General features: G+C 41.0%; 1 protein-coding gene across 1 annotated transcript; it reads left to right on the forward strand.

Moving 5' to 3' along the window:
- Positions 1-201: 201 nt before the first annotated feature.
- LOC133423894 (protein mono-ADP-ribosyltransferase PARP11-like) lies at positions 202-8,932 on the forward strand. Its single transcript, XM_061714222.1, has 7 exons — positions 202-727; positions 3,499-3,619; positions 3,734-3,809; positions 5,850-5,922; positions 6,534-6,661; positions 7,786-7,937; positions 8,046-8,932. The coding sequence occupies exons 1-7, from the start codon at positions 611-613 to the stop codon at positions 8,360-8,362; spliced, it is 984 nt and encodes a 327-aa protein (XP_061570206.1). The 5' UTR covers positions 202-610; the 3' UTR covers positions 8,363-8,932.
- Positions 8,933-14,215: the final 5,283 nt, after the last annotated feature.

The raw sequence follows: 14,215 nt of genomic DNA on the forward strand, positions 1-14,215 counted from the left end.
TTGAAGTGAAATTATTTTGAATTGAAAACATATTTTTGATTGAATAATTAAGACACAAATCTACCTCCATACTGGTCCGGAGCCAGGTCGCCCCACCCAATATGGCGGCGACGCCCTCCTACGTCATGACGCACGTACGTAAATCACGTCCAATGGGCGTTCCCGCCGCCCGGGTGTTGGTGACGTATATGCGGCTGAAACCAGGAAGTAAAAGTAAACAACTTATGCGGACATAAAACCCCCCGATGAAGGATAACAATGAATAATAGAAGAATATCGCGACCTTGTGGATTCCTGCCGCCGTGTTGCTTCAGCGGGGCATGACTGCGTTAAAGTCCGACCGGGAAACGCCAGTTCGAGCCCGTTTAAAGCCGTTAGGATGCGGTTTTAGCTCCATGTAGCAGTTTGTTTTGGTTTAATTTTCCCAGGATGAGGAGCCAGTAAAAGGACTAATCGATGCTTAGGCTCGTCCCACGGGTGAAAATGCTCACCTGAGCCCCGTCATCCAAGTGTCTCTTTCTTTTTTTTTAAATTTGTGTTGTTATTTTAAAGGTTTTTGGCGTGTTTTTGTGTTTTTGTGTTTTTATTCCCCGGTCTGGTCAGATTCAGAATGTTATCCGTCAGAACTGCAGAGGAGGAGTCCGCAGAGATTGAAGACATGGACACCTCGGAGCCGAACTGGTGCTGGTTCTACCTGGCGGAGTGCGGGGTCTGGCACATGTTCGAGGTAGTTTTGGTTTAGTTTACACATGTTTTAGTTTAGTTTACACATGTTTCTGCTGAACACTTTATACATTTATATCACCCACAATCTGGAGAATTATGTGAAACATAAAAACTAATCACTGCAAAGTTACAGATTGAAGATCTCTGACTGGATCAGACCCATAAATTAATGATTTCACCAGAGGTGATCATTAGTTTCCCATTAAAACATTAGTAAAAAGAGGGAAAAAAAAAGAAAAGGAAAAAAAGGATAAAAAAAGAAAAAGGGAAAAACATTAGTAAAAAGGGAAAAAAAGAAGAAAAGAAAAAAGGAAAAAAGATTAAAAAAAGGAAAAGAAAATTAGTGAATTAAAATCATTTTTATATGAAACATTGCAATTTATAACTTATTCACTTGTGTCACATCTTAATATTCCTACCAGTTGCTTCAAAAGCTGCAAGTAACATTTACAAGGCAAGTTTATTTATAGAGGACAATTCAACACAAGGTATAAAATGAGGAGCAGCAAGGTGGCTTAGTGGTTAGCACTGTTGCCCCACAGCAAGAAGGTCCCCGGTTCGATTCCCAGGCCCAGCAGGGTCTTTCTGTGTGGAGTTTGCATGTTCTCCCCGTGCTTGCGTGGGTTCTCTCCGGTTACTCCGGGTTCCTCCCACAGTCCAAAAACATGCATATTAGGTTAATTGGGGATTCTAAATTGCCCGCAGGTGTGAGTGTGTGGTTGTTTGTCTGTAGATGTATGTATGTATATAGAAAGCACAAGTTGTTAAAAAGTAAGGGCAGTAGAGTACAGCAGGTACATCTCATTCTTAAAATGACAAGAATTACGTTTCTATACGGTAACAACGTACAAAGACCAGGTTAAATACAGTATTACAAAAGTAATCTGTAACAATTCCTGCGGTGAATTAAACCAATTTGACAATTCTACGTCACAATGCCTGCATTCAGGGCTTATCCATTACTTTGCGCGGTTTTCAAAAAGTAGAGTACGCTTTAAGAGTACGCTTAAATAACAAATAAAATGAAATTAAAAGCTGCAAGTAACATTTACAAGGCAAGGCAAGCACAAATCATCATAAGGTAATTCAAAGTGCTTTACGTCAACATTAAAATCGGCAAGACACAAGTTTTCAGAAATGATGGTTTTTGGTGACCTTGAGCTTCGTTTTCGTGTAAACGAACGGCCAATACGCATGAAAACACCACCGTTTTTGCTACGTGTAAACGGGGCCTTAATATTCCTACTGGTTGCTTCAAAAGCTGCAAGTAACATTTACAAACCAAAACCCCAAGTGAAAAAACCAAAAGCAACTAATGAAAAACAGTAATGAAAATATAAATAAAATCAGAATGCAGATATCTGCAAATCTCATGAACCAATGTTTTATATTCACAACTGGATGTAAATATTAGGTCAAATGAAAGTGATATTTTATGATTTTCGTGAAAAAACATTAGTTCAGTTTGATGTGAGCAGCACGACTTGGAGAAGTTGGTTTAAGGGCAACGTACGACGTTCAGAAGAAAAACACCCTGCAGTCAAACTATTGGCACAGATGAGTGAATAAAAAAATTAAGCATTTTAGAGTCTTTTAAAAGCATGTTCCTCGTGGTAAAATTGCGATGACTTTGAATATCTCTTCATCTAAAGATTCTTAGATTCTGGAGAAATCTCTGTGCGTCCGGGGCAAAGCAGCAAATAGAGACTGATGTTCAGGCCCTCTGATGGCACCAGATTAAAAACAGAAAAGGTTCTGCGGTGGAGCGATTGCGTTCGTCAGGAGCTCCAGCAGAAACCACCGTCCAGGAACACGGTTCAGAAAAGTCTTTGATGCGATCCGGAGACATTCCCGTCCTCTCTGGACCAAAGCTCTTTGAAAATGGACCGAGACATAATGGAGAGAACAATCCAAATGTGAAATTCTTCTTTCAACTGAGTTCCAGATTAAAGATGATGGACTAAGTCCTGCATCTCTCTGACTGAGCAGCATCTCGTTAAAAACATCTAGTGCATCGGACCGTTGAGGAGCTTTTCTTCTCCTGAAACTCCGACTGGTCTCTTCAGTTCGTTAAAAACGAGATGACGCTGCACAGTGTTTTAAAGTCGCCCTGCTCCAACCTTTAAGAAGCGCTGCTGCCATCAAGTTTACCTCTTTTTTTTTTTTTATTCATCAAAATCCTTCATTTTCACAGATTCAACATCTAACGTGTTGTGAATGAATTACGGGTTTATGAGCTCACTGCAAAAACTCAAAATCTTAACAATATTTGTCTTATTTCTAGGTAAAATGTCAAATTTTTAGTAAAAAAAAAAAATCTCATTACCCTTAAAACAAGACTCATCACTGGAAAAAACAACAATTTTCACCTGTTTCAATTAGATTTTCACTTAAAATAAGTAGAAAAGTCTCCCAGTGGAACAAGATTTTTTGCTTGTAATGAGAAAATAAATCTTGTCCCACTGGCAGTTATTTTTCTGGTGATGAGTCTTGTTTTAAGTGTAATGAGATTTTTTTACTAAAAATTAGACATTTTAACTAGTAATAAGACAAATATTCCTGGTAAGATTTTGAGTTTTTGCAGTGCTTTGAAAGAAACATTAAACCCCTACGTTGTTGTATTTACCGGTTGATTTATTCTCTGTCTCTCACCTGCCTGCAAGCAGAGAAACTCGTCGGCACGGCTCTGCTGTGGACTGAAGTCTCTTCTTGACTCCAAATGTTAATGTTTTTATTGAAGCATTTGCTGTGGATCATGTGATTGGTTGTCAGATTGATCCCAGTGCTGCCTGCTCGGTGACCAGTGCTCAGATTGAACAGTGCTACAACAGGAACCAGCGAGGGGTCATGGAGTTCTACACGGCCAAGTACACGTACCGGCTGGACTTCTCTGGTGAGTTACGCCCGACGCCCTCCCGCCTGGCCCTGTCTAGGCTTCTGGAGATGAAAAGGATCTTATTTATTCAAGTAAATAAAAGGTATTGTCACGTTTTTCATTCGTTTCCAGTGATGCGACAGATTAACGTGACGACGGGGAAGCAGCGACCAATCAAGAGATCTCTCCACTCTGCAACTGGTTTCAGGTGAGGTGTGGCGACCAAAGTGGATGTCCGGGGGTTTTATGTGAATGTCGATATAGAGATGTTATGTTTAACAGCAGAAAATGTAAAAAAAAAAAAAAAAAGACAAATAAATCTCATGTTGCGTGTCGGGAATCCTTTAGTTAAAACAGGAAGCCTGTTGAGCCGCATTTTGTAATAAACGTCCAAAATGTAATAATCTTTTCATATCATTTTGAAATAAACTGCCCCATTTTGTAATAAATTTTGTTATCACTGAGCTCCCGGACAGTCGGAGGTGCAACCTGCCGGCCTTTTACTGGATTCACACTGAAAGCGTTACGGGTGTCATAGGCGTCCGGTTGCTATTCATTGTCTATGAAAACACGCGTCGAGAGGCGTCGGAGGCATCGGAGGCGCCGGAGCCGTTGGAGGCGTTGGAGGCGTCCAGAGCGTCAATTTGAAGTTGATAAATCTGAACTTTATGCAAATGAGCAGCGGCGACGTCGAGGCAGCGTCCAATCACAGACCGGGATTCCTGAAGCAAGAAGCCTCAATGCAGATTGTACTTTCATGTACACAAAAACGTACACTCATTCATGAGCAGAGCTGTGGACTAACAAATTTATTTTATCAGGAATTAATATATTTCATCAAGCAAACTGACATTTTTGCTGATTTGACTGCCGTTTTACCTGAACTGCTCATGTGAAACATGTAACTGATGGGTGAGGAGCTGGATGGTCCCAACGGTTTTATTTGCTACATCGATCCAACGCAAAATAATTAAAAACCGTGCTTATTAATCACAAAACACAGTTTAGACATCATGACCAAACCCGCTACGAACCGGTGTGTCAGTGTTCACCACAGACAGACTGCAGCTTCACCGGGACCAACGATGGTTGATGTTGATCCAGGACCAACCTGGTTAAGGAGTATCAAACTCTTCTTATCTATGCGGAAATAACGCTAAAATATAAAGAAGGCCCCCCAAAGTGTGATCCATGGTGAAATAGGAAACTGAAGATGTGCAGCTTTACATAGATATATGTAGACTATATGCACTTTGTTCCCTCCAGTTCTGCAGTGCAGCTTTAGCTCCGCCTACTGCAGGTGTCGACAGACTTCAGTGTGAATCTACCAAGCAGCGCGATGCAGGCGTCAGGTGATTTTTTGACGCTTTCAGTGTGAATCCAGGGTTAGACGGACCTGAACATCTTATCCCAGAGGTTTTGCGTTGGACTTCCGTCGGGCGAGCCTGACTTATGTTTCACTTCCTTCTTCGTCCACTGGTGTAACTACGAGGCCTCAGGCCGCCCTGGTGAAGTCTGTTTCTGTTTGGCTTTCCCACCAGTGACCTGGTGGCGTTCATTTTGTGGAAATCTGTCAGTCATCTCGCTCCTCCTTGCTCAAAGGAGCAGATACTGGTCCTGAAGATGTAATCTCCTGGATTCTCCTCCACAGTCTTGAAACTGTTCTGTGAGACAAGGCAAAACCTCCCGGCAGGAACTGATGAGCCGCCCGGGAGAGAGCTGGACTTCCTGTTCAGCCTCTGTAGGTCTCACAGGTCTCCTCGCGCCACCGGTGACGACAAAGGCCCCAGACAAGTGTGAAACTGGTGAAAAACAGTCCAAAAACAGTCCTGTTTCAGTGTTGCCCTTCGAGGGAAGCTGTTCAGATCAGACGACTGATCAGATCAATATCCCAGAAGTTCAGCTGACTTGATGCTATGATCCGATTAAAGTGTTGCTTACGTTTGTTTGAGCAGATATGCATGGGTTTATCCAGGAAAAACGAGCTGCGGGATGTCGGGAAAACATGGAATATCAGAGTTACAAACATATCATTATCGCGATATCGACATGCGTGATTAATCGCTTGACAAACTTGAATATCTTTATGCTCTGCAGCTAAAAGTCGACTTTATTATTGATTTTTACAGCGTGAATGTACAGCATTTGGAAAATAACGGACCACCATTTATCGCGCATGTCGATATCGCGATAACGATACGTTTTTGATATAATCAGCTGCTCTAATATGGACTTCTGTCTCCATCAGGTTTATTTGTGATAATCTGGCGCTGCCGGTTCCCTGTCACTGGGAGAGAATCAACACGGACGAGCCGTACCAGGTAAAGCTGTTTAATTCACACAGATATTTTGATATTTTCAAGCTAATCACGCCTCTTTTCCACGTGTCTGATGCTGTTCTTCAGCACCAGTTTAACAACTAACTTTTCTATGACTTCCAGGCAATAAGACATGAAGACATTTAACAGGATATATATCGTATCCTGCTATATGTATCGGATCCTGTGATATATATCGGATTGGGTGATATATGTGCAATATCTGCCTGTCTACCTCACACACACTCTACCTGTTTCTTTTCTATCAATCTACTGTACATACTGCTCATATTTTGTAATTATATATATATATATTTTTTATTCTTTTTATCTCTTTTACCCCTCCCCTGCATGTGTGTGCTAAGTGTACTGCTGCCAACAAAGTAAGTTTCCCCACTGAGGGAGAAAATAAAGGATAATCTTATCTTATCTTATCTTATCTTATCTTATCTTATATCATACTATATATATCAGATCTTGTGACATATATCGGACCCTTTCATATATATCAGATCCTGTCATATATCACATATATTATAAATTCACATATTGTGGATGCAGGAAAGACATCCTTTTCCTTTACATGTTTTCGGCGTGTGATTGTGTTTCTGCAGCTCATCCAGCTCGGCAGAGACACTTACGAGTTTAAGGAAGTCGCCAGACTGTACGAACGGACAATGGACCATCCCATCAAATCCATCCAGAGGATTCAGAACCTGGACTTGTGGGAGTTCTTCTGCAGGTAGACGCGTTTTAAATCAAAGTCCAAGCAGAGAATTTAGCTATTTTGTTTGTTACACCTAAATCAATTGACACTCGCAGCCTGTCGAACCCTGCAGGGAAAATGAAAAAATTAATTCTTGTTCAGTGCTGCAGCCACAGTTTAAAATTTGCCCTGTTGTTAAAGGGAAAGTTCGGTTTTTTACAACCTGGACCTTATTTATGACATTTTTTATGGTTGTATACTCACCCAGAAAAGTTTGGTGTCATTTGGAGTCCTTCGGAAGATATTAGGAGGTTTTTTGCGAGCAGCTTCTCCGTGTAATGGAGCGCATGAGGGCATAGACGGACGCAGACGATGCAGCGTCTAAATAACACATGATTGCCGCGAAACTCTTCATTTCTTTTATGAATCACTAGATCTGCTTCCAGGACCTGTTGTCTACATCCGGGGCTGTGTCTGTAACAAATAAATCAGTTTGTAAACAAGACCTCTGAACTCATGACGTCATCTCTGTGCGCGCACTCTGTCCTCCGTTCAGTGAGCTCTTCAGCCGTATACTCCGGCTCAAAACGGTAAGGACGTCCATCATATTCAAAGTCGTCGTCCACAACCTAAGAATTTGACAAATATTCAGACATGTTTCAAATAACTAACAGTAAACTAACAGTAGCGTGAGGTTTCTGTACACAGAGCTGCGTCTGCGATGCGCGGACAGAGATGACGTCATGAGTTCAGAGGTCTTGTTTACAAACTGATTTGTTTAATACACAGACCGCGCCACAATGTTACAACAGGTCCTGGAAGCAGATCTAGTGATTCATAAAAGAAATGAACGAGTTTCGTGGCAATCATGTGTTATTTAGACGCTGCATCGTCTGCGTCCGTCTATGCCCTCATGCGCTCCATTACACGGAGAAGCTGCTCGCAAAAAACCTCCTAATATCTTCCGAAGGACTCCAAATGACACCAAACTTTTCTGGGTGAGTATACAACCATAAAAAATGTCATAAATAAGGTCCAGGTTGTAAAAAACCGAACTTTCCCTTTAAGTTTAACAATGCTTATTCGTTTTTTTTTTCTCGGCCGCGTTGTGGTTGTTTTCATCGCAGCCTCATGCTTTTGTGTCGTTTTCCTCCCTTAAGGAAGAAAACACAGCTCCGGAAAGTCAAGCGAACGCTAGATATTGAGGAGCGAATGCTGTTTCACGGCACAGGACACAGCAACATACAAGCTATATGTACATTTAACTTTGACTGGCGCCTGACGGGAAGTCACGGCGATGTTTATGGAAAAGGTACAAGCGCTTGTTTGTGTCCGTGGTGTCACATCATGAAAGATGTTTTTCCCCTGCTCTGTCTTTTCCGTCCGATTGAACTTGACGTCCTGTCCTTCCCCCCCGCAGGGAGCTACTTCGCCCGCGACGCCAAGTACTCCAGTAAGTTCTGCCACACCACGGGGAAACACAACACCACGCTGCAGAGACACGGCCTGGCGCCGCCCATATTCGCCAGCGAGCCGCCCTATAAGACGATGTTCCTGGCGCGGGTGCTGGTGGGCGAGTACACGGTGGGCCACCCCATGTACTGCCGACCCCCGTCCAAGGACGCCAGCTTCACCAACTTCTACGACAGCTGCGTGGACGACATGGCCAACCCAAAGATCTACGTCATTTTCGACAGCAACCAGATTTACCCCGAGTACCTGATCGAGTTCTATTGACGCCTGATAAAAACCGTGTATGGTCTTACTTTACTTTGCCTTTCTCATCAAAAAAACGGTTGGTCTTTTGACACACGGGAGAGAGATGAGCGGATGGAGCTTGGAGGGAGACATTTGGTTTTTATTTCGGTGAAATCCAGTGTTTGATTTGGAGTGTGGGTCATCCAAAGTGCCTTTGGAGAAGCTGGAGGTCGTCGAGACGTCAGACCTTTGAGGACGACGGATGGAAACGGACCGAAGAGGCGGTTTTATCGAAAAACCAACATCTCTGCTTAACTTGTTCGATTCGAGTCGTGGAAACGGGCTGAGGCAGCGCCACCGATGTGCAAACGGACGTTTCCGATGGCGTGTTTGGCGCCGCGAGCTGTCCGCCACGCCAGAACTTGTTAGAGGTCGGACCTTCGGACCTGCTGTCGGCGCCATTCCTCCCAAAGATGCTCCCTCATCGGCGAGGTTGAGATCTCAAAAGGCCAAAGGAATCGGATTTCTATCACTTCCGTACCGCCATGCCAGCACTTCCCCCCCTCCGCTATGGAGCCAAATCAAGGCCAAAAGTTTTGCTAATTTGAAAATAAAATTTGAACCTGAAGATTCTTATTTACAGTTTCATTTTTTTCAGTTTCAGAACTTTTTTTTTTCAGTTTTAAATTTTTTTTTCAGTTTTGGACTTTTGGCCCCGATGTGGCGTGGGGGGCGTGGCATCAAGTGAGAGGGGCGTGGTATCATGAGTGACAGCATAACGGAGAAGGCGGGGGACGTTCCTCAGTCATGTTGCCTTCAGGAAACGTAGGTTGCAGAAGTTATCAGTAGAAGTATGATTCAACACTGTACACTATATTCAAGTGATTGGCAGTGGAAAAAACAGAGGAAAAACTTTTTCCACTGCCAATCACGTGAATATAGTGTACAGTGTTGAATCAAACTTCTACTGATAACTTCTGCAACCTACGTTTCCTGAAGGCAACATGACTGAGGAACGTCCCCAGTCTTCTCTGTTCTGCTGTCACTCATGATGCCACGCCCCTCTCAGTTGATGCCACGTCCCCAACGCCACATCGGGGCCAAAAGTCTGAAACTGAAAAATAAATTTGAAACTGAAAAAAAAGATGTGAAACTATAAAAAAAAAAAAAGATGTGAAACTGAAAAAAAAGATCTGAAACCGGAAAAAAAGATTTGAAACTGAAATAAAAATTTCTGAAACTGAAAAACAGATTTGATATCGAAAAAAAGATTTGAAACTGAAATAAAAAGTTCTGAAACTGAAATAAAAAGTTCTGAAACTGAAAAAAAAAGATCTGAAACTGAAAAAAAGATTTGAAACTGAAAAAAAAAGATCTGAAACTGAAAAAAAGATTTGAAACTGAAAAAAAAAGATCTGAAAATGAAAAAAAAGATTTGAAACTGAAATAAAAAGTTCTGAAACTGAAAAAAAGATTTGATACCGAAAAAAAGATTTGAAACTGAAATAAAAATTTCTGAAACTGAAAAACAGATTTGATACCGAAAAAAAGATTTGAAACTGAAATAAAAAGTTCTGAAACTGAAAAGAAAAAGATCTGAAACTGAAAAAAAGATTTGAAACTGAAAAAAAAGATCTGAAACTGAAAAAAAAAGATTTGAAACTGAAATAAAAAGTTCTGAAACTGAAAAAAAAAATTGAAACTGTAAAAAAGAATTTTCAGGTTCAAATTTTATTTTCAAATTAGCAAAACTTTTGGCCTTGATTTGGCTCCATACTCCGCCGCCAGACCCCTCTTTACTTTCCCCTCCAGTCCATCGGCGTGTAAACCCTTGAGTTTCTACTCGTTTGTGCCATATTAACACTAAGCAAAGCTTCTACCTCCTAGTTTCCTCACAGAGCCTGGTACAAGAGAACAAGACTGCTGCAACACCATCGAGAATTACTGTTACCATGTCATGTTAGATGCACTTTATTTGCTCGGTTGCAAAGTTTCTGAGCTCCGTGAATAAACGAGAGACGAGCTCGGCGTTGCAAGAAAAACGACGCGCACACCGCCACCTAGCGTTAGGTTCTGTGATCGCAGGGCGGCGCGACGACGTAGGTCCCGTTCGTAGGCTTCGTTTGTAGTTGCGAAATAGATCCATGAATAATATTTCTTTATTTTAAAGAATGAGGACGGCGAGAAGGACTACTTACCGTTCTTTCCATGAAAGGTTTACTAGTTCTGTCATATTGACATAAAGTTGCCATGTGGTGTTATTTGTGTCCCTACGGTGTGATTATTATTACCCCCCACCACTTAGTGCATTTCAAGTGGGGAGAAAAAAAGTAAAATGTAAACCATCTAAAATAATACAAAGCTACCAGCTCAGCCCCGCCCCCCCCCAAATAAAAAAATAAAATACTGTACTGTTGGACCCCACAGTATTAAATGCTCTTGTGTCTTAATTTGCTGGATTTATTGTGTGAATGTGTCAATAATTTCTCTTTCAATGATAAAACACCTACGTTTCCTCATCTTTGACTTTTCTCACGTTTGTTTCAGAGCTCAGTGGGTTTCTGATAATGGATGTGTGCAGTACTCGAGTTGTAAAAAAAAAAATCAGGGGGGATGGTGGATTTTATCATATGGGGACAGATAATTTGTGCTAATTACAAAAAATATAATATATCACAAATAAGAGCACTGACCAAAACACCTGCAGAAATACTGCAGGAATGACATAGCAGCAGTTAAATGCAGCCTTCTGTAAGCTTTAAATATCCACTGGGCTTACATCAAATACATCAAAACACAACAATAAAAAACAGTTTTTCTTAACTTAAAACTCAAATATCCTATCTCAAATAATTTGAATATTCTGGGAATCTTAATCTTAAACTGTAAGCCATAATCAGCAATATTAAAATAATAAAAGGCTTGCAATATTTCAGTTGATTTATAATGAATCCAGAATGTATGACATTTTTGTTTTTGTAATTGCATTACAGAAAATCACAATATTCTAATTTTCTGAGACAGTCCTGTACAGGTGAAGGTCGGAAAATTAGAATATATTGCAAAACTCGTTTCAATAAATTCAGCTAGAGGTGAAACAAATATATTATTTCCCACTACATGCAAAGTGAGATATTTCAAGCCTTTAGTTGTTATAATTTTGATGATTATAGCTCACAGTTTATGAAAACCTCAAATAAAAAATCTAAAAAAATGTGAATATTTTATTAAATCAATAAACAATTCAAATCATCAAAATTATAACAAATAAAGGCTTAAAATATCTTGCTTTGCATGTAATGAGACTATGTAGTGTATTAGTTTCACCTTTTAAATTGAATTATTGAAAGAAAATTAACTTTTACACCATATTCTAATGTTCCGACCTTCACCTGTAGGTTATAATATATTATAATATATAGACATACGTAGCATAGGAGGATATTTTAGTTGCTATATAGTTGGCTGTCTGTACAGTCGTGCAAGTTCAATGCTATTCAAGCACGTTAAACTTTAAAGCAAAGCATTTCGTTTTTTCATATACAATAAACACATTTGTATGCAGTTTAGAAGTTTTGGGGATCTCCCTTTTTTTGGCGCCTGCGCTGCTGAATTTTGGGCGTCCCTTATTTCTATTTCTGAAAGGTGGCAACCCTAAAGGGGAGCCACGTCATTACATCGCTGCAACCGTCAGTTACGTCGCTATGTTTGCGTGAAAGTTGAAGCAACAACAACATATTTGCTCTAATAGGATTTAGTCCACGTAGCACCAGAACCAGCTTGTGAAAATAAACCTCCAAAACCAACAAAGTCTCCTTCTGTTTTTAATCTCACGTCCACATTTGCCTTTTTATTGCAACAACTACACAAGATGAGACTCAATCGTCTTAAAAACAGATGCAGGGAACTGTGTGTTGTTGCGGCAGGACTATTGCTAGGTAACAGAGAGAAATCAGTGAAGTCCTTCAGTGAGTCATTGAATTGATTAAAATAAGATTCTGTGTAGTCAGAAACTTGTCAGATCAGGGCTTCTGTCGGCTAATGTTTCACCAGAACTAGAATCGGGACGATCCCTCGGTAGAAGAGTTGGGAGGTTCGTTGTCCTGGTTACCGGAAGCTCTGTGGCCGGACAAAGTTATCAGTCATGTTAACGACGTAACTTCGGGCTTGTGATCGTCACTTCAGTAGAAAAGTGGGGGAAAAAAAACTGCAGTTCCTCGAACGACCACTAGATGCTGACTCCCAAAGTGAGTCAATCTCTGGTGAACCTCCGTATGAAAAGGTTGAACTTTATAGTCAGAAATATGTTTAAAGGGTGGTGGTGGTCCCACATCCGCCACTTCGTAACACAACAGGGCATCGGTGGACCGTCCTTGATGTCCCACGGCTTCTTTAGAGTTTTATAAGATAATTAGTACCTGCTCAGTCAAGAACGGTGTGTTCAGCCCGGATTATGACGCCTCCTTGTGTCATAGCTATGAGCTACATAGCCTCTCTGTAGTTGCTTTGGGCCGAAAAAACGATCTGGTGGAAGACAAAGTGGTCCCGGTCATGATCCAGGGTGTACACCGGGATGTCATCCCTCTCAGAGTCTCATCAAGCTTAGTTTGTTTTATATTTTTCGATAAAAAAAAAAAAGGTGAACAGCCTGTCAAACCTGACAGGTCGGTCACGCCCTCATAGTAACAACAGCTGATAAGGACGTGTCACATTCCACCACGTGACACTCTCTGAAGAAGGCGGAAGCTCTGCCGAAACTGTCAGAAAAGGTTGAAGGTAAAACCTCCTTGTCTGAACAAAAGAAAAACACAAAGCTTTCAACACTGAAGACATAATGAACACAACACAACTCTCTCTCAGAGTCTCATCAAGCTTAGTTTGTTTTGCATTTTTCTTTTTTTTTTTAAAGCAATTATTCATTATTTTTAAAGGTCCATTCTAAACGGTACCGAACCGAACCAAATGGTTCAGTGGAAACAGGGTTGTTAATAACCTTTTAAAACACAGCACCTTCAGCACCACGGCTGAAAATGATCAAAAAAAATGATCTGGTGAAAGACAAAGTGGTCCCGGTCATGATCCAGGGTGTACACCACAATGACTACGTTTACATGCAGTCAAAATTCGGGTTATTGCTAATATTCCGGTTACTGAAACATTCGGAATATTCCGTTTACATGGTAATTAATCATTTGGGATATCTGGATCAAACCAGCGATGCACGGAGAACGTCATGACGCAATTCCCGTCATTTCCGCTTCTTCTTCCTGTATCCAAATTCAAAACAAATGCTGCTTCGCGCAACTTTTCTCTCACCTTCTTGTAAATCTCTCCATCCCGGTACTTTCTACCGTCTACAAATGCAGAAATGTTCATATCCTTCATTACATTTATGAAGTGATTAGTCTCCTCCTGGTCTTGTGTTTCTCCGTGTTTATAAGAACTTCCTGGACTCAAAAGAGCAAGATTCCTTGCGAAAAGAGCATGCGCAGAAAACAAATTCATGTTCCATTTGATGGGGATATTCCGTTAGGCGTTTACATGACCCAATATTGGGGATTTTTAAAAGAAGTAACCCAGGGGTCATATTCGGGTTTTAAAAAATTCGAAAAATTCGTTTTTAAAAACCCGAATATGAGCAAATTCGGATTATTCAAATGGGTAATTGGTGTTTACATGGCCATGCAAAACCGGGTTATTGCTAATATTCAGGTTTTAAAAGGCATGTAAACGCAGTCACTGATGGGAAACGGAGCTTTTTAATAACCTTTTAAAACACAGCACCACCCACATTGCTTAGTGTCTCTTCACCACAGGAGGAGTCAGACCTGCCAGCCTGAGACAGAGGTGTGGCTTTTATTCAAAAGTAAAACAGCTGACATCCTCTGTCAC

This window comes from Cololabis saira, chromosome 23 (genome assembly GCF_033807715.1).
Source record: "Cololabis saira isolate AMF1-May2022 chromosome 23, fColSai1.1, whole genome shotgun sequence".
NCBI lineage: Eukaryota > Metazoa > Chordata > Actinopteri > Beloniformes > Belonidae > Cololabis > Cololabis saira.

Bases quoted from the DNA above. Each gene is read 5' to 3' on its own strand.
- LOC133423894 (XM_061714222.1), top strand. From the start codon at position 611: ATGTTATCCGTCAGAACTGCAGAGGAGGAGTCCGCAGAGATTGAAGAC. The intron at 728-3,498 runs GTAGTTTTGGTT...ATTGGTTGTCAG, and splicing joins GGGTCTGGCACATGTTCGAG to ATTGATCCCAGTGCTGCCTG. The intron at 3,810-5,849 runs GTGAGGTGTGGC...TGTCTCCATCAG, and splicing joins CACTCTGCAACTGGTTTCAG to GTTTATTTGTGATAATCTGG.